Consider the following 20,377-nt stretch of genomic DNA (forward strand, 5'->3'; position numbering starts at 1 on the left):
TTCAGGCATTTGTTGTGCAAGACGTCAAGCCTAATCTCCTTTGTTACTTTCTTCATTTTCCCTAACATTTTCACATTTTCCCTGAATTTTTGAAATTCCGTGACATTTTCCGGTTTTCCTAACTATAATGCCTGACTGTGGCAACTCCAACAAAGGTACAAATTATTGCTAATTCCTCAACAAAGAACTTGCAGGTGTCAGAAATTTTTTAAATTTCATGTTTAAAATGCAACTGCTAAAAAAACCGAGCAGGAGGATATCCTTGGTTTCTAAATTGAACTATTTGAGGAAAAAATAAAAAATGACCTGAGCTGCTAAAATACAATTGTTTAAATGGCAAATGCCGCTGGATGACATCACATTTTCTCACTTTTAAATTTATTTTTCTCCAATTTCTCATTTCAGAAAAAAGTATGAAAAATACTGCAAACTCAGCTCATTAATCACTCTTAGATAAGGCGATAAACTTTTTCTGTGCTATTTTTCCGTTTGCTTCAAATAAGAGGTACAACAATCAGATTGAGCAAATTATCATGCACAAATGCTTTTTACTTAAAAAGCACAGTAAATCGGTGCAAATTTTGAAGAAATCCAAAATTCTTGGGAAGAAATTTGACAGAAACTGAAAGATACAGCTATGGAGAACAAAAGCATCTGATTGCTGCAAGCGGCCTGTTTTACTGAACTTTCTAGTCCTCTAGTTTCTTATAACTTCATTTGAAAGTTTCTAGTACTTTGTATATTTTTTATGCCAAAAAACTGAGTTTTAGAGGACATGTATTTTTTTCTTTTCAAATAATCCTGATTTAAAAAGCTCATCATGAGTAATACAGGGGCTCAACTTGTATCTGTTTGCACATTTTAATTGACTAAAATCTAGTATTTCTATAAAGTTTAATTCTAACATTAAATTGTATCTTTGAAGGAAAAACAGGGTTGGTGAACATCTCTGTTGACCAAAGTACAAAGGAAACCTGTTGATAAAAGTTATGAAGACTAAAAAATTTCGATTTTCATCTAGTTTCTTCATTTCCCTGGTAATTTTTGTTATTCTAAGGTCCTATGATTGTCATTTAAGTAAAAACAAATTGAATTTAGAAGTAAAAAAGAAGGATCACCTTAATAAAATGACCCCCATTCGGGATATGGTGGCAGGCGAGGCATGGGTCAGATCATGAGTCTCAAACAGGAAGTTGACATTTGATCCAAACTGTATGCGCCAACCAGAGGGGAGAGTGAGCAACCTATTATCGTCCAAGACAGAATTGAGCGACTCAATCCACTCCGGATCAATATCTCCATCACAAATTACCCAAGAATGTGTCGTTTCTGGTTCTGAATAAACCGTCTGAGCAGTGAGATTGATAATACCGTCCGTCCATTGCCTAGTGTCAAGGTCGATGTGTCCCAAGAGATGGTGTCGTGCCATGGCTTTCGGGTTGAATGTGTGCTGTTTCATTGTCTGACCAAGCACACTTAATGCCTGCAAGCCAAATGGTGATGAATCATTAAAATTGAAAACTTGATAAAAACTGAAACAGATATACATGTGACAGTCCGCAGGAGATGGGACTTCAGTACTAGAAAACTCAAAATTGAATCATTTATACCAAAGGAGGGGTATCGACAAGGGCCGTTTTTGGGCCCACCTTCCCTGAATTTCCTTAACTCTACAATTTTTTGCTTATTGAAGGTCTGTACTTTTCTCAATGCATCATAAATTGGTCATTTCTGGTCTCTTCTTGGGTCTAAAACTGGCGTAAACATGGGTCTGCTGTCCGATTCTACCAAGAAAGGTTGATTTTTTGGCATTTGATTGCAAATCTGCATTTTCCGACAAAATCGGCCTTCAGACTCAAATTTTCACTTTTTTTTCAAGTTATTATTTTTCTTTGGTCGTGACGCAACTACCCTCCTATGTGTGTGTCTTCTCATGAAATTGATTCCAGTGGTTAATGCCTGATGAAACATGCAATATTCTGTGCTTTCCTTGTAAAAAACAGTAGCAGCTATATGGTGTCCATAACTCTGTTCTTTCTGAGCGTAGGTAGAATAAAAATATACAATATTACAGCACGTTCCTTCATAAATATTGCCATGAGGAGGGAAAACTCGTCATTAAAAGAGCAAATAACTGCTCAGGTTAAGATAAACCATAAGACGTTGCTTGGTCATGATGATAAAGGTCAATTGATCAAGACTCACTTGTTTTAAAATTTTGCAAATGGTGGACTTCCCGGATCCAGGAGGCCCGACGATTACCACTCCCATCCTTTGTTGAAGCTGCTCATAAAGCTCAATACATTTCCTCTCCTGGCGTTCATTATAAGTAAGTCCAAGAGATACATAAGCATTTTTGACTTCATCAATTAGAGCACTATGACAATTAGATTGGAATTGAACTCCCAAGAACACATCTTTGACAAGCAAATCAAATTTTTGGGCATCAGAGAAAGTGAGTTTGGAGAGAGTGTTCAGCCGTAAGGCCTCTACAACTAGAGCTGCCTCATTGATCTGCGTACTTGACACTCCTGACTCCCGCGCTGCTTTGTACGCCGTGCAGCAGCTACTAATGACTGTTTTCAAAGCTCGGAGGCCCCAATCATAATGCTTCTGAGATGAAAGCAGGTTCCTAAAATGGAAGGAATAAAATTAGAGACTTTTTACCGGATTACCTGAGAGCCATCCATATATTACGTAAGGCACTTTTTTAGATGTTTTAAATCTATCTCTCCCTGTCAACGACTCTTAGATCCCTGTAAAAATTACAGCAGGTACAGCAAAACCCTCCTCTAGTTTGTGAAAAATAAAAAGAAAAAAGCCCCTTAAAAAATGTTTAAATCTTGATTTTTCCTCCCTCCTTCTTGGGCTTCTTAAATTTTCAAACTACATAAATGAATTTTTAAACTCACATGAAACTAGCACACTACTGTGACAGAGCCACTGTGACCCTTCTGGTCAGGGAGCTGTTCCGTAAGCAGAGTGTCAGTCTGTGGAAATTTGAGACATTTACTGGACTTGTCCTCTCGTGCAAAAACATTAATTCGATTAAGGATGATTATTGAAGGGATCTTCCGTTGCTATGAGGAAAGGATACCTCAGCTTGTTTTGCACAACATAATTGAAAATGAACTCTTAAGGAACGAGTTTACTTAATTTTTCTTTTAAAAATCAAAACGATAACGCTGCCATCTATTTCAAGCCTTGCATAACAGCTACTTTGCTCGTGAACTTAAAGATTTGTTTAATGTCTCACTTGGCTGCATCAAATATCTGAACAATCCTGATTCCAAGTGTAAAAGCATCTTTGAAGCCATGACATTGTAGCATGACTTGAGCAATAAGGTTAGCATCGGGCTGCGTCATGACCACTGGCCGGAAAAGTTCCTTCAAATTGTCTGGCAGCTTCTGCCGGCCTCCGTACCCTTGACCTGCAGGATTCAGTGTTACGAAGATACCAGAGTTTGGATTTAAATCCACCTTTAAAAAAAATAAAAGAAAAGAATAATTCGGATCTATCAGGGAAGGCAAATTATATTCTGAAATGAAAGCTCAAATTTATAAAATATTGCGAGATTTTGGAAGGGGTAACCTTCCCTTTTTCAAATTTTTTGATACAAGTTTCTTCGGGACCGATTATTTCGAACATGAAGTGATTACAAACATTTTTAAGAAAGATCTATCAGGTAAAAAAATGCTAATTAACGCTTTGATCCTTTTCTAAAATAGGCATGGATCAAAAATAAATAAGCAAACATGTATGGTAGGAGTGTAGAAAGTGCTTGGCCGGCTACTTGTTCGATCAGGGGAAAAATGTGAAAGCACCTAAAGAGGGGAAAAAATACGAAGGCAGAAGGCATTCGGGATTGATTTCTTATAAATATTAGTATTAGTTCTTTGTATGAATGCGCTTTTCTGTGAAGGAAATCATTAGGCGCATTATTTTTTGGTCTTATTTTAGCGTCTTTCAAAAAACTAAGAAAAATCACACGGAATTTTGAGCAATGATGATTTATGGTAGTTCTTCAAAGAATTTTATGACAGGAAATTTACATTATCGAAAACCTTGATTCATGTTGTATTAGTTTCATGAATAATAATCTGCATCAAATTGAACTGCGTTCATAATGAACATAGGCAATGCGTAACTTGATATTATCTAATTTTTAGTGGGAAGATAAATCATGGTCTTTAGCTTTTTTTACGACCTTAACTTAGGGGAAGATATAAGTGCATAATTGAGCAATATAGGCTGATACCTCTTGGTCCATGAGTGAAACTTTATTCTTGCTGTTTCGTAATGCCTCTTGAATGGAATGAATCTGCATTGAAATTGCAGAGAGTGTTGTTTCTTCCAGTCGATTAAATTCGTCAAAGCAGCCCCATGCACCACATTTCACAATGCCCACAAATATTCGTGTCAAAGAGTGCACATCAATGCCCTAGAGAAAAACCCAAAAATTCAGATGAAGCTGCACCTGGTCAATATCATATTTGCTGTCTGAGGAATTTTTTTCAAAATTTGTACCTAAAAATATTCCAAGGACAGGGCAGCACCGTCTAAATAATCATAAGTTATGATGGAAAAAAAAATTGAGCTTGAATCCATTTGAAAGTTGAGACCTACATTAATTGAAGGAGGTAAGTGACACTATTCCTGATTTTGAGAGAAAGTTATTAAAAGTTCAAAATTAACATTTAGTCTTATTACAAAGTGATTGGGCTCAACTGGATACCAATGCTAACAGTAAGTTGAAACACGACAAACTTATGTTAATCACTGCAGTTTTCAGTTCAAACTAGCCAACACTACACACAAGCATAAGTTACAGATTTTTTACTTGGTTTCTACAGGAGGAGGCTGCCGATGGTCTGCTGTTTGCTTCCACCCACAATTTGGAGAGAGATACTCGGTACTGAAGATGGCGAGTGAGTCTAAAACTCATGTCTCTCTAGTTTCCAAATACTTGAAAACTACGGCTGTAGTATAGGATGGCTTTATTAGCTGTATGCTTTATTTCCATTGGTATGGTGTGAAAGTGAGTGCAAGCAAGTTTGAACTGCTAACTGCAGTAATTGCCGTGATTTAATCTTGATTCAACTGATAAAGTCTTGTGGTTCTTAAAACACGTAAGATTGTGTTGTGGTGCTGAGATTTTTTTGCATCGGTGGCATGTGAAAATAAACTTAAAATTTTCAATGTTTTGTGTTTGGCATGTTACATTTTTGTTATTTAAATAGAAAAGAGGGAATAATTTTCCTCTTCATTCTGAAAAATACTTGATTGGATCCTCAAATTTGCATCACTGATAGGAACTCAGAGATTTCTTACTGTGAAAAGTTTAATTGGACGGACCATTTTAAATTTGTACTAACCTCATCACAATTAAAAACCAAAACTTGGCGTCCTAAAAGGCTGCCCAGAGCTTTTACTGATTCAGTTTTACCAGTTCCAGCAGGACCGTATGGATTACCACCCAGCCCAACATGAATTGCCTGAGAAACAGAGAAAAATGCTTGGAAAAATTCATGACTTAAAACCACACTAAAAATGAAAAGTTAGAGAGAAAACAAATCAGAAGGTCCTAGTCTGAGAGAATTTTGATTTACTCAGATTATTAGAATACAAATATTAATTTTTGAAGAATTCTAATGTTTTCAGCAGTTAAAAACAATATTTTAACTTGAAGAGGCACAAGAAAGTTACTAGGAACTTACATATCAATAGAGTAAGGAATTTGATGGACTTGGTTCTTTGATCATTTTATAATCTAACTTCAACATTCAAATAGAAAAGCAAAAACCCATTTGAGCTAGAGGCATTTTTTTTTTCGGAAAAATGTTACTTCTTTGAACTGATGAAGATATTTTCAACTTCATGAAAGATTTTTGTAACGAAAAAAGAGCTATCGGATATTTATCTAGGAGTTGATCAGCATTTGTGTGGTAAATTTTATTGCTTCTGACTTTCAAGTATGCAGAGAATAGAGTTGCTTCAGTAAATTCAGCGTTCCAAGCAATTTGTTGGGTAAATTTTCTATTTAAAAAAGATAAATGAAACAAATAGATTGGTTTACCTGAGTTAATGTTAAATAACATCGATCAGTGAGAGGAGTATGGACAAGTTTCTGAGCATTACCCTCATACTCGTAGGAATGAGCAAACTCCGCATCAACCATTTTGACAACAACAGTGTTGTCCTTCCTCAAATAGAACCTAAGGAGTGAGAAGCAAAAAAAAGCATGAAAAAATTTTGCCCCACACTGAGAGTCCTATAAAGATTTCACGAAGTGCAGTAAGTCTTAAGCAAGTGCTTTCATCATGTCACACGGATCTTTCAGTACAATTTTATTTTACATTTTGTCATGTATAGGGTAACCTAGAAGAAAATCGGGCGCTCGTAATCCTGTCTTATAAGGAGAGGCAATCTAACGATAAAAAAATGGACTATTCAAAAATTGCATTCTGGGATCACAATTTGAGAAACCATTGGAGCTGTATGGTCCATTTCCTGATTGGTCACAGCAAGCAAACATATGTTCATAAGTAAAGCATATCTGTAGGCAGTATGACATTTCTAAGGTGAATTTGTTAAAATCCTACCAAAATAATCTTGCTAAAACTATAAAAATCCGAAGATCAGAGCATCGAAATGCTAATGAGATCAATGAAACCTCAAAAAACTGACTAAAATTCTAAGCAAACCAGACTGACAAAAATAGCTATGCCCATTTAAATACATGTGATTTAGAACAATCCAGACAAGTAGATTAGGTAAAGGACTCATTTTACCTCATCAGTGGTTTCATTAATTTACTTCATCATTCAATTATTCAGTCATGAAGATAGGTAAATGGAAAGTGAGAATGGTAATAACTCACGTGCAGGAAGAATGATTTTGAACGTGCAAGTGAGTAAATACAATTTCTTCTTTCTATTTAACAATTTCCTGTACAGCTGCCCTCTACTAAAAACCACCGAACAACTGCTATTGTTGGTGGCCAAGAGATAAATCTTGATCCAGCTTTAATCCTCTTGCAAGTGAAAAGGAGCTGTCCATGTGGACAGTGCTCAGAATGCAAAACAGTCTTTCCTTTGATGCATTTTGTACCGAACAGAGAGTAAATTCACTTTGTGGCTGTATATTGTTTGACCAATATTTTTGTATGCTTTACCAAAAATCTCAAGAAGGCTGGACAAAGTGAAATAACATTGGTCAAATAGCATAAAACCATTCATCGAATTTACTCTAGGCCATGACGTTTTCTTCCAAAGAGAAAATGATTTGTGACCAGAAAATCAACCTATGTCTCTTCCATGGTCTTCATATTTCATGAAAACTTGTCTTTGTCTTCAAGCAAAAATTCATTCAAAATTACTCAGATTGTGAGGAAAAATCAAATAAATACCGAAGTTTATTTTGCCACTTCCAATCCTTGAGAGTAGAGACTGAGGCCTCTACCAACTCTGAAATGATTCTTAAATGGTGGATGGTGTCCATGACTAGGGCTTTTAGTTTCAACTCCATCACGTGAGATTCCACTTTCACACTGGTATGCTTCTCTAGCTGGTTCTGTGACAAAAATTTTGCAAATTCACATCATGATGGTTACAAACTGAATAAACTTTGAAATCCCCACGCTGACTAGCAATTGATACTGACACTTCTTTTTTTCAAGAGATGGAGAGCTACTTTTAGTGTAAGGATTAGTTGTGTTAGTTACAGAATTGTCTCATGATGATTACAGATTATAGATCTGCCAAAAATAATAAGCTCCGTTCAAACACTGTGTTTTCATATCCAATACTGATGCAGATATTGTCCTTAAAAACAAAGCGTATGACATCATCCACCACAGTTTTATGCATACCAGAATTTCATCCATCTTAGTTTTACCATTGTTAAGTCGAGCTACAAGCAAAGCATTAAATAAAATTTATTATGAGGGTCATCCAAAAATTTTCATCTGCTAAACTGTTAAAGATCAGCTAAAGATGAGTTAAATCAGTATAAAAGTATATGTTATACATACTCGGAGCTTTAAAACAAGCAGAATATTTTGAAAATCAGTCAGACATAGTCAAAGACTACTTGATACATGCAAATTTCTGTGAAAATATTTTATTGGGGTTCCTTGATACAGGCAGAGCGGCAATTCTAAATACATTTGACTGAGCTTAGCTTTGACGTAATGTTCAAGAGAGGGATGGAGGGCCCAGCAGAATCAGGTAAAATACATGACATTTAGGAAGATTACTTTCAAAGCTGAGTGTAGAGTAGACAATGTTCCTTTAGCGATTGCATCCTCACACTGACGCGTGAATGAAACGCTCTCTGCCAGACATAGTACTTGAGATGGATAACTTGAAGGATCAGGACTTCTTAAACAGGAAACGATCAACTCCTTTAATGTTCTTTGCATTTCCTCTACCAGCTTTTTCAACCATTCCTATAAAAATTTTCTCAAGTTAGAATGAAAAATGCAGAAAATATATGCCGTCATGATTTAATACGCTTTGTCCATGTCATTCCCCAAAGAGTGGCAAGCTATGAATGTTCTGTGGAGGCTACACTGGTCTAGATGTCTCGCGTTTTTATTTGGTCATCAATATTTTCTGGAGGAGGACACTGTTTATACCTTTGGAGACTAGCAATGCACCAATACTGATGGCAATTTTCTACAATTTTGTACAGTGCATAATTTTGATGAACATTTTACAATCTTCACGGTTTAAATAGAAAATATAAATCTGGCCTTTAAAAATCATCAAGTTGAGATCAAAATTCATTGTTAGATCTACCATGTTATGGAAAATAGCAAAGAGTACAGATTGGTTTTTGGCACTGGAATAAGTATCCTCCTTCACTTGGAGGTTGTGCTTAAAGAGAGTTACAACATAACTTTACAATTTTGCATGGACTCATTCTATGATCAGAAATTCACATATTAACTTTTCCCTATCTTTAAAAATAAGTATTTAAAAAAAAGGAACAAATTTTTTTTGCACATTCATAATACTCAGGATGAGAATAAAAAAGACTTAAACAAGAAATTGACAAGACTCCTTTGACTTACTTCAATTTTCGATGTAACAGTAACAGGAGTTAAAAGATTGACGATTTCACCTTCAGCAGAAACCATGCTCAGGATTTGTGTACTTTCAGCATTGAACTTGACACTGTGAATTCCTGCAAACAATTTTTTCAAATGGAGCTGAACCACTTGCGGTTTGTTCGACTGCCCCAAAATTTCGAGGAGGTCTTCATCACTCAGGAAGTAAAACCTCGGGAAAAGTGATCGTTTTTTCTGGATAAAGCAAAAAAATAAATTAACTGGAAGCATTTGGACCCTGGATTTGCTGATTTTAAAAACTAGGAAAGGTGCACAATCTGTGCAAATATTGTCCAATAATGGCACCTGCCAACACGATAAGTGATTGACTTGTGGACCCAATTATGGGAACAAAGAGAATGGAAGCGATCTATCTAAAAAGGACCTACATTACTTCTTCTTTTTAAAGTTTTCTTTCAATCCTTCCTAAAGAACAGTAGATCATACTAATTTTTTTTTTTTTTTTGTTTTTTTTTGCCAAAAATAATCTTTGAGCTCTCAGAAGTGCTTTTTGAAGATGACAGATTCTCAAACACTGAATGTAAAAGAGAGAGAGAGAGAGAGTATGGACAATACTCGTTTAGGAGAAGGAGATAGGTTCTTATCGAACTGACCGATTCAACACTATTAAGCAGACTCACGACAACACTTGCTTTTATTGGACAAGGCACTCCTTCTCTATCCTCTACTAATTAACTTTTTTGGCTATTTACTGAAAGAGGAGGCTATTACTAGGCTATGAGGCTATTTACTGAAAAAATGTATTTGTTTTTTTGGCTCAACTCTAGGAGGCAAATAAAAATGTTCGGATGAATTATTTTAAAAATATTGTAAATACACATATTTTGCCAAATTAGGATATCTCGTACCTCCAAAAATTGATTGAGACTGTTTTGACAAGAATTTAACAAGGATAACAACGTATCCAGAATATTTCGAATATTGTTGATCCGAGTTAGTGTTATGACTCGACAGCCGCCAGCAATGAGGTCGCTCAGGACAAACCTGAAGTCTCGATCGACTCTTTCGAAACGCCCTCGCTCTACATCCAGAGAACTACTCCCGAAAATTGGTTCCAGATACAACCATCTGCAAAAGAAAAAGTAATTACTGCTGAAAAATTAACACTACAGGACATTTTACCGAGAGCAATCTTGTTTCAAAGGATTGTAGTATCCTCGCTTGACACTGTTGTCTAGCATGTATACTCCGTGTTCAGGACTCCAAACAAAAGGTGCACTCGATGCTCAAACTAGTAGAACCCGTGACATGGGCCAGAATTCTGCAGCAGATCCCTCAGAGATACCTTCCACTCTGGTTTCTACGACTACAAGAGGTTGCTCCCAAAATCTGCTACGACTTTCCAAGTTGAGAGGTCCCAAACAAAAAGTACACATGCAAGACAGCAGTGTTGAGAATAGATATTACAGGATCCATTCAAATGTTCACAGATTTAATTTTTTGTTGACAAATACAGATTAGCCGATACCAATCTGATCTTTCTAATGGCACCCTTATTTGTTCCAAAGATATTGAATTTTTTGTGTTGTGGTTACAACATATTTATATCCACAGATGTCTCCATGTTTGTATTTGATATTGTCTACCTTTTGATGATTGTTTAAATTTTATTAATTTGCATGCATAGAAAAGGCGATCTTACTTCAAAGTGAAAATTGAGTTTTAAATACGTCTCTATCTGATCTTGGAAACAATTTTGTGTTCATTAAAGTGAATAATTTAAAATTAAATTTTTGGGAAATTATTGATATGGATACAGACAATTGAATTTGAAAGTACTGACAGTCAAAGATGAGCAACACTTACTTGCGCTGAATTTGACTTAAATTTCTTAAAAATAGATCCAAATCATACATTTTAGTCTCCCAGAGGCTAGCACGATCCAAAAAATGCTCATGATTAGGGCAGCTTTTAATTGATTGCAAGAGACATTGATTATCTCCAACCTGATAGGAACAGAAGAGATGGAAAAATGACTTTTAAATTCTGATTTTTTTTTTAAAAAAAAACTGAATTAATTAAACAAATCTTTACAATTCATTCATTTACCTAAGAATGGTAGCAAATTTTCTTTCCAAATTTCTTTAGGATTTCTTTTTTGTAGTTCCATGAAAATTTGCCAAAATTTTAAATTTGATATGTAATTAATGTAATAATGAAGAGAGAAAAAATTTGCAAGGTGAAATCAGGGACGAGTTCTATAGGACGCCGTTCTGTTGTGAGCGGGTGATTGCAGCGCATTCTCGCATAGGACCCTAGTCAACTCAGAGGATCCTTCCCCCCGAACCTCGACTCATCCATCGCCCGCTCCAAAAGTGAGGTTAAGCCAAAGATTGAAAAATAACAGATAAGGCGGCTGAATTCTTGAAAAATAAGTATATTTTTGGCGTTTTTCGACCCCTTTCGACAAGGAAGGGCTTGCCGCAATAATATGTAGGGCGAAAAATTCGATTTTTTGCAGTTATACGCGATCCTACGGAATTTAATGAAGTCCAAGAACTGATAACAGCAGTGAGTTGCGAGGGTCCTACGCGAGATAGCAGCACTAGTACCTGCTCACGAATTTTTACATTGGCTCTTACGGGAGTCCAGGATCCTATAGAACTGGTCCCTGGTGAAATTTTGCAAAAATGCAATGCTATTCGACCTATCTAGTTCTGACTGCTCAAAATAATACAATACCATCTTAGATATATATTTCTAATATAAAAGAATTGAATATTTACATTTAAGAATTGCTAATATTTATGCAATATATCAAAGACCAAAGCACAAAATCCTGAATCTCTATTGCGGTGTTTAAAAATTTCCGTTCCTGTTACATTTTTTCGAAGGGAAATAAGTCAACTTCATAGCTTAAAATTTATACTGAATATTCTTTTGACAGAAGAATTCTTTTTTTTTTTATTCTTCTTTTTTCTTTTCTTTCCATTTTTCAGAGATGAAAAATTAGGGCAGTTTTTAAGAATTTACGTTGACTAGTTTTCGGCAGAAAAAAGAAATGACAGGAAGTCTGCAACATTGCAAACAGAAATACATGGTTTCCCATTTTAGCCATCAGTATGCATCAATAGATTCTTGATTACTTGATTACTTCCTGGTTACTTTCTGGTGAGACTCACAAGACACAGTGAAATTAATGGAGCTAATTAAATGTGAATATTATAAAGTTTATACCTTGCTCATTACAGTTTTGAAGTCTTTAATGAGCGATATATTACGTTTTGCTGAATCAACATGGTTCATCATGGTAAATTTTGCTTCGACCTCCCAGATTTCCAGTTCTGAAAATGCTTGTCTGAGAACTATTTCATTGGCTGCTCGAGTATTTAGCTCCTGAGAAAAAAAATAGAGACACATTCCACAGAGATAGTGACAGAACAATCATTGGTTGCAGTAAAGGGTTTTCCCTCTCTTAATTGCCTGAGTTTAGGGCTGTGCGAATATTTGCAATTTCGACTATTTGCGTCGCGAATATTCGATTCGTCTGCCTCGCGCACTATTCGCAAATTGCGAATAATTGCGCCGTCGCGAATAGTGGATTTTTGAACTGACATTTTCAAATATTTGCGCCATCAAAAATAACGAATTTCCGAGTGGCAGTTGTGAAACGTTGCTAGGACCTGCGCAAGGCTTCTGCTTCCACCCGAGACATCGCGAACAGCGGATCTCCTTTGATCTTTATCGACTTTGCCGAGTTTACGAACAGCGAGCGCGATTGCGATTGGGGGAATTAGCAAAGAGCCCAAATTAAGGATTGAAAGACACAGAAATGTCTGAAATAGAAAAAAAAGTTCATAAACACATTTTCATTTACAACAAAAAAAATAAAATACTAAAATGTGTCTGGTGATCCTTCGATACTAGCTTGACTGCCCGCGCAGTTACCTTCAAATCCTGGGAATGCATACGTAACTGCAGGGACAGTCAAGATAGCATCCAGGAATCTTCAAACACATTCTTAACAGCCTAGGCTACTATCATAGCATTTCATTGATTATTGTGCACAAGTATGAGCAAATGGAAAATTCTTAAAAAAATTAATCACACTTTTTTGTCGACTTTTGTAATATTCGCGAATTTTCACACTTAAAGAAGTCATTTCAAATTATTTGTTGTACTATTCGTAGCTGTAAATTATTGACTTAAATTATTCGCTATTCCCTTCGCTATTCTCGAATAGTTGCCGAAATTATTAGCTATTCGCTTCATTCGGAAAATTTACTATTCGCACAGCCCTACCTGAGTTACAATTAAATTTTTTAATTTTAAGCATAAAAATAATCTGGAAAAAAAAAGAGATTGTTGCCATTAAACCAATGGTTATGACATATTCATAATGAAACTTCAAAAATGCATATCTCGATTGCGGTGTTTCGAAGTCTCTGCTCCTATTTTAATTTTCAAGAGGAGACCAAACCAATATCATGGCTTGTAGTTTTCACAGAATATTCTTAACAAAGAGAAGAGACATCACTGAAATTTTTTAAAGATAACGTTCCGTTTTCCAAGTAGAAAATAAAGTATGACAGAAAATATGCGACACTGCAGACCGAGATACAGATTTCTGTGGTTTCACCATCGATATGGACTATATGATAGATTTATTTGTTCACTTGCTTGATTTCATTAATATCATGGTCTTCATTTCAGCGTCTGGAGCCGCCTCAATTGGTTGTTTGATGGCAGTTGGAATGATCGGCTGTCAAAGGGAGCGGAGAGGGGATACAACCTTTGAGAGTGATAGGAGACATATAATATTGTAAGAGAGAGAAAAGCTGAGGATGTATTAGATTTTGAGGCATATAATGAGAAAAAAATTGGAGGATGGAGTAAATCTGGAAAAAAGGGGTTCAACTGTCTGAATCACCTTTCGACAAACACACTACATACTGTCTGCATCAGGTCAAATTAAAAATAAAACCACTTTGCTGTTCTGCAAGCGCTAAAGGAATTCCAGTTGAAAACTGCATGAGAATCTGATGTCCTGTAAGTCATTTTTGAGAGGAGGAAAAAATTAATGAAGGACTAGCTGAATAGATGAGTTGCAGCTAAACATAATATTGACTGGTGATGACTTCCTGCTGAATGCAGTTTGAGATATCATAGCACTTTTATAATTTGGAAAAATACCTGAATTAAAGAGAGGCGGTCTTGGACGATTTCTTTATGTTGGAGAAAGTCATTAAAAACAATGAGCTCCACAGGCTTGTACGGCTGCTCAATTATTGAAAACAGTTCCACCCAGTGCTTTTCACTAAACATATCACCTCTTAAAAACCTCAAGCATGGGATGAATGCCTAACAAAAAAAAACAAATAAGAACAAAGACTTAAATTCATAAAATAAATACATATTCAACTGCATCTTGATGACGTGCCTAATATTCCGATTCAACATTTTTGGTAGTAATTTCTTTATCTTCTTTAATTAAAACGTTTAATTGAAACGTTTGGAAAAGTTTCGAAACAAATTCTCTCTTCAACTTGAGTTTTTGATGCCAAACTAATCCTGAAAAGGAGCCTCGTTAAATAGCAACTCAGAAGTTGGCCGATAAAATCTAAGTTTTTTAAATGAATGCTACAATTGAAGAGTTGAGCATAAAATAGTGAATAAGTCAGACCTTGTACTTTTCTATCTCTTGAAGAAGACGTGCTATCAATGGAGTTGCTTGTGATTGGGTCAGTTTCTCATTCCAGCTTGACACAAAGTCATCCATTCTCTTGACTACTTTGTTCCTCATGACAATCCAGTCTTCTTTCCCAATATCTTCCAGTGCTACAACAACATTCAATGATTAGGAAAGAAAATATATTGTAACCCCTCATCATTTTCTCAGAACTTATTTTAGAGCATAAAAAATTGTTGCTGATTAAATATTTTATATTATTCAAGAATTGTGTCAAAATATATTTTTCTGAACCCCATTTTTTCTAGAAAAATATATTCTAGAAACAAAAAGTTTTGCCAGCCTGAGAGGTTATGACTAGTTCTATACAAAACAGCACTTCTCATTGCATACAGATTGTGCCCGCGTGATCATAGTCATTATGAAAACATTTGACTTATAGCAGATTTTGACACATGATAAAAAATACATTTTACCGAATGATTTTGGGATTTAATAATTCCCATTTTGTATCATTCGTATTGAATTCCAATAAATCAGAGACACTAACATGACCTTTGGCCTTAATCTTTTTGCCTTGATTGTCAGACTCTTTACCCAAATCATCTGTAAAAATATTGAACCAAAGTTTATTCATTAGACTTTAGGCAGTGATCCACTTTTGTAAAAACAAAAAATATAGCCACTGAATTCTGTAATTTTTAGAAGTATGCTTCACCAGAGCATATGTACTGTTCATAAATTAACATAAAACGTGTCACTAATTTGAGTCCACGCAAAATTTTCATAATTAAACCAATAAGATTCAAGTCACAAGACTGGGCCTAGCAGTAGAGTCTAAGTAATAGGATAATGCTTAAACAACTTACACGTGGCGAACTGTTCATACAATGCCCAAATATCTTCATGACGTTTTAAATCTGATCCTACCATTTCAAAAGCAGGAAAATCTGGCGGGTCCATGGTGAATTTTACATAATCTTGCCTGGAAAGAAAACAACCACATTCGATGGTGTGAAACATGTTCAGTATGAAATATCCATGACAAGAAGACAAAGCGAGCAGCTGGCAGAAAACAAGAAAAACAAAGCTGTCTACTGTAAAAAAAGAAAAGTAACTTGTTGTTGCTAAACATGACTGCATATTGAATTTAAAAAAAAATTGAGGTACAGTACCTTGATTATCTGCTCATCCCTTGTCGGGGGCAACTAGAGAACATATTTTTTTACTTGTTTTTCTTCGTTTTCTAAACACATTTAATTTGGTTTCATATACTTTTGCTTATCTGGCGTTTTTGGTATCCAACCCGGACTGCCGTCACAATTCAATTGATAATCAAGGTATACTGGGAAAGCATGAAAACTATTTTGAAATTGACTCAATAAATATCTGGCATTAATATTGGTGTAGAAGAGAAACTCTGAGAACTTGGATTTGTAGACACTTTGGAGCACTCATTTTCCTCCTAATGGCAGAGGTTTTGTAAAATAAGATTTTTTGAGATCGATAAAAACCAAATAATCCTCACCTGATACTTTCCAACGTTTCACATAACAGATTCCATTCTTCCCTTTTTTCTTTCAATATGGTAAGGTTGGTCTGAAGTACAGACCCACTCATGTCAAGGGCATCTGCTTCTTTTGGACGCAGTTGCTCCCAGCGCAGAGCAAATTTCTCAAAATCACTTTTCAGATTCTCAGAGAGTGTAGATAGGTGATTTTTCATGTTTTCTACCTGATAATGGAACATTGATGTGAGTAATAAGTAACAGTTGAAAAACGAAAAGTAGAGAAATGTTAGTACTTAAAGGGAGTAAAAAACTCCTTACTAAAAAAATTGTTAAAAGAAGAATTGCTCAAAAATTGTCAGGTTTTGATTCAAAATCAATTTTTTTTATCTGTGAAGCAATCTCTTGCCTGCTTAGAACAGATTCTACTGTTGAAAAGATCATATGATCAATTCGCTTCTATAATTTCAGCGCCTCCATTATCCATGAGAAAGTCAAAAACCCTTTCTGAGCTTTTTTCCTTCTTTCTCATAGAATTACAGGTGTGACTTCTAGTGCTTTCTCAAATGACGGAAATACAAGTTATTAGTAAGTTTGAAAACTGATAGAGAAGTCTTTATCCCACAAATAAATTAGTGACCCGGGACCCCCTCCATCCTATACTATAAGCTCCAAGACCTCCTAATTTTGCGTAACTGGTGACGCTTAGTTCCAGCCTTCTACCGGGCCGATTTTCATGATTTTTGCGGCCATCGACGGGCAATTGTCTCTAGATTAGCCCATTTTATTCAGTTTTTCAAAATATGACCCAGGTTTTTTTATATTACGTTGTAAAGTTGCGAATTTTCCCATTTAAACAATGTAAATTTCTGTGTTTTGTCATAGTTCGTTTGAGCATTCTACCGGGCCGATTTCCATGATTTTTGCGTAAATCGACAGGTAATAGGCCCTAGATGAGCCCGCTCTAATCAGATTTTGGAAAAAGGACCTAGGTTTTTTTAAAATCACGTTATAAAAGTGAGTACATTTCCAGAATGCTCCGGGACTGCTACCGCTATGCGCGGGAGGATGCGCAGTGGTCGAGGAGGTTGCGCAGTAGCCGTGTAGCCTGCGCATCAGCTCTATACTTATCTACGCAAGATTCCCCCGATGTATCTCAAGACGAGCGGTGGCCGAGTCGTCTAAGACGTCGAATGCGTTCACTTAGAACTCGGTGTAGGTTCGATCCCCGACTCATGAAATTTAAATTGTTAGCTGACTATCATTGGTCATTGTTTTACTGCAATATTTCATCAAGCAGTCATTCCAAAACGCGTCCTTTTAATTTTAAAGTAATTTTAAGTAAAGTTTGAAATTAATAATAATAAATAAAGTTGAAATCGTAATTTTTTAGGGGAAAAATAAAACTAACACTGATAGGAGGGTAAAAGTAGGGCCGCGAAGCGGCCCATTGATGGCGCGGAGCGCCTTCAGGGGGTTGGGCCGCGTAGCGGCCAGGGGGCGTAGCCCCCTAGTTTTTTATGATAACTTCGCGAAACTGGCTAAAAAAATTGAAACATTGTGAGGAAAGAAAGGGAAAATTCCCTTTTTTACAATTTCTCTTGGATCCTAGACTGCACCATCTAGCCAATCAGCAACTTTTAGCTGGTAGATAATAAAGGTTGATCTATCTACTTGTTTCTGATTTCAGAAGTTTGTCTAAAAAACCTACATACCTGTTGATTTAAGACAAACTGCTGATTGCTCAATATGGACTCAAAATTATCCCATGAAATTTTCAAGTCTGCAACTTGCTCCATTCGATCCTTTGTCCAGCTTGATAGAACATTGTTCTTTTTCTCTATTTCAACCACAAGTTTTGCCATCTGGGCATGAAAAACAAAAAAGGCATAAATTGTTTCGAGATATGAAATATTAAAGGAAAACACCGTTGAAACTTTGAGTAATAAATTACTAGAGAGATTCAATGACTTCATAGTAGGATAATGAAACGAGGCATACTAGTGCTGGTGTGTTTCACAGTAATTGGAAACAGTACTTTAACAGAGGGGTCTCAGAGACAGCTTCTTGTTCATTCTAGATTATGTATTTTACTGTTATACCTACTATCAAAATGAGTTGTAATGACCAAAGTTTCAAACTTGAGTTTCTTGCACGGATCACAGATTTACTGTCAACGCTAAACTGACATTAGACAATCTTTTGTTGCAGTTCAAAAATTGCGTACATTTTTTGGCGTGGACTCAAAAAAAAAAAAACAAGAGCTCTGTAATAAGTGACTGAAAGATATATCTCTTCTTATTCTAGAATTACTAGAATAAATAGAATTATTAGAGGACAAAATAATATTCTTACCTCCTTGGATGAGTTCATAATTTTCACATAGGAGGCATTGGCGTCTCCTATTTCAAGTAAAGATTGAGGCTGCTTTTCTAAAAGGAGGCGAGACTCTGAGATGAAACTTTCAACCAGGGCAACGTCTCGAAGAATGGAAGATTGAAGTGACACTGTTAAAACATCCCAAAACCGGCGATTGTGCAATTCTATTTCTGATAAAACAGGTGCACAACTTACTGTAAAGCACTCAAATTTCTTGTCGCAACTGAAATAAAAATAGTAAAGTAGGTTACAAGTGAAGTGGAATAGAACAGAATAGAACATGGAATTCCACTGCTTTAGCTGTTACTTATGGATGTTATAATGCATTCTAAACTATGCTAACAGGAAATAAAAAATAGGATTGATATATTAGAGAAGAGGAACGAAAGCCTCATCAGTAGACTTATCGCATCTCCATTTCCAAAGCAAAAAAGAGGTATTCAACAAAACACAAAAATTCCCTTCTGATTTAGGGTCGCTTTAGCATCTAAGTGGTTAAGCTTGGAACCAAGAAGCAAAAATCTCAACTGAAGACCGACTTCTTGGTACTTAGACAGAATTGCTTTGAAAATATTTTTCGTAAAAATAAAAGGAATCAAAGATGGATTTTCAAAATCCTGTTCCTCAGTATAAAATAATATACGGAGGAATATTCAGAGGGTAAAAAGTTTCCAGGGGTTTGAAAAAGTGATGCCTTGAAGGATTTTAGAAGTCACTAAATCTCATAAATAATTGATCCTCTTTGAATTAGGAAATAAGAGACCTTACCGACTTATCTGCCCATTCACCACAAATAATGAACAGAAACAATATTGAGAAACCTGCAAGAGAAAGAAAAATAGTGCATTTTCTTCGGAAAATACACTGAAACTTTAACCTTTTTGGGGAAAAATAAAAGACACTCATAGCACTTGATTTTGGAGCATGAATGGTTGCTTTATTTTTTATCTGCTTACAATGCAGTTCTTAGCCGTGTGGTCCCTACTTCCTTCCTTCTTGTGGACTCATGAAAGTCATGAAACACTTTCCATAGAGAGATTATTTTGGTGTTTTTTCCGACGCAAATACACTATTTTTTCATACTAGATGCTGATTTGGAATTCAACTGTCACCGATTCGATATTAAACTGACTTACCTGATGAGATGAGACATCTCTTGACCCCAAGCTTTTGAGCTCTTAAAATTATTGTCCCAGTCTTCAGCAACATGAAGGCTTTGCGCAACCAGCTGCTCTAAATCCACGGAGCCCAAAGCAACATGTTCCAACCAGTCATCCAGAACCCCGAAAAGTTTGGTGAACAGGGTTTCAGCAGTATCAAATGCTTGAAGGAACCTTGGAGCATTTCTGCAGAACAAAAGAATTAAAGGATTCAGTTTCTGTAAAATCAAGAAAAGTACGACCACCCTCAATATCTTTATGTCGATCTTAATCTATTTAAGTCATCTCTAAAGTCTATCTAATGCATAGTTTTTTCATTGTAAGAGCTCCGGTACAGTAATGTAAAAAATAAACATTTGGAAAACGTTTATGTGGGCAAAATATTTGGAAAAGACCATTAGGACGGATTTGACTGAAATCAGCCTGACTGCACTAGACGTTGCCTATTTTTCTCTGATGTTTTATTTTACAAAATGGATGACTTAACAACACTGCAAATTGATATTTTGTGAGTATATTCTTCATAACCTTGGGGAAATTCACCGAGTGTTAAAGCATTGATTTGTTT

At 35.8% G+C, this 20,377-nt stretch overlaps 1 protein-coding gene across 1 annotated transcript in view; it reads right to left on the minus strand.

Moving 5' to 3' along the window:
* btv (dynein cytoplasmic heavy chain beethoven) overlaps positions 1–20,377 on the minus strand; it is an 87,135-nt gene that overhangs the window by 54,408 nt on the left and 12,350 nt on the right. The window contains exons 10-28 of the mRNA XM_072299625.1: positions 19,786–19,995; positions 18,626–18,872; positions 17,986–18,135; positions 16,292–16,497; positions 15,633–15,748; positions 14,758–14,912; positions 14,268–14,435; positions 12,312–12,470; positions 10,941–11,080; positions 9,983–10,202; positions 9,078–9,308; positions 8,259–8,450; positions 7,410–7,573; positions 6,078–6,216; positions 5,377–5,496; positions 4,260–4,442; positions 3,257–3,480; positions 2,206–2,632; positions 1,119–1,483 (exon numbers count right to left, since the gene is read on the minus strand). Of these exons, the coding sequence (XP_072155726.1) occupies positions 1,119–1,483; positions 2,206–2,632; positions 3,257–3,480; positions 4,260–4,442; positions 5,377–5,496; positions 6,078–6,216; positions 7,410–7,573; positions 8,259–8,450; positions 9,078–9,308; positions 9,983–10,202; positions 10,941–11,080; positions 12,312–12,470; positions 14,268–14,435; positions 14,758–14,912; positions 15,633–15,748; positions 16,292–16,497; positions 17,986–18,135; positions 18,626–18,872; positions 19,786–19,995 (3,816 nt within the window). The remainder of the gene's footprint in view (positions 1–1,118; positions 1,484–2,205; positions 2,633–3,256; positions 3,481–4,259; positions 4,443–5,376; positions 5,497–6,077; positions 6,217–7,409; positions 7,574–8,258; positions 8,451–9,077; positions 9,309–9,982; positions 10,203–10,940; positions 11,081–12,311; positions 12,471–14,267; positions 14,436–14,757; positions 14,913–15,632; positions 15,749–16,291; positions 16,498–17,985; positions 18,136–18,625; positions 18,873–19,785; positions 19,996–20,377) is intronic.

This window comes from Bemisia tabaci, chromosome 4, assembly GCF_918797505.1.
Source record: "Bemisia tabaci chromosome 4, PGI_BMITA_v3".
Taxonomy (NCBI): Eukaryota; Metazoa; Arthropoda; class Insecta; order Hemiptera; family Aleyrodidae; genus Bemisia; species Bemisia tabaci.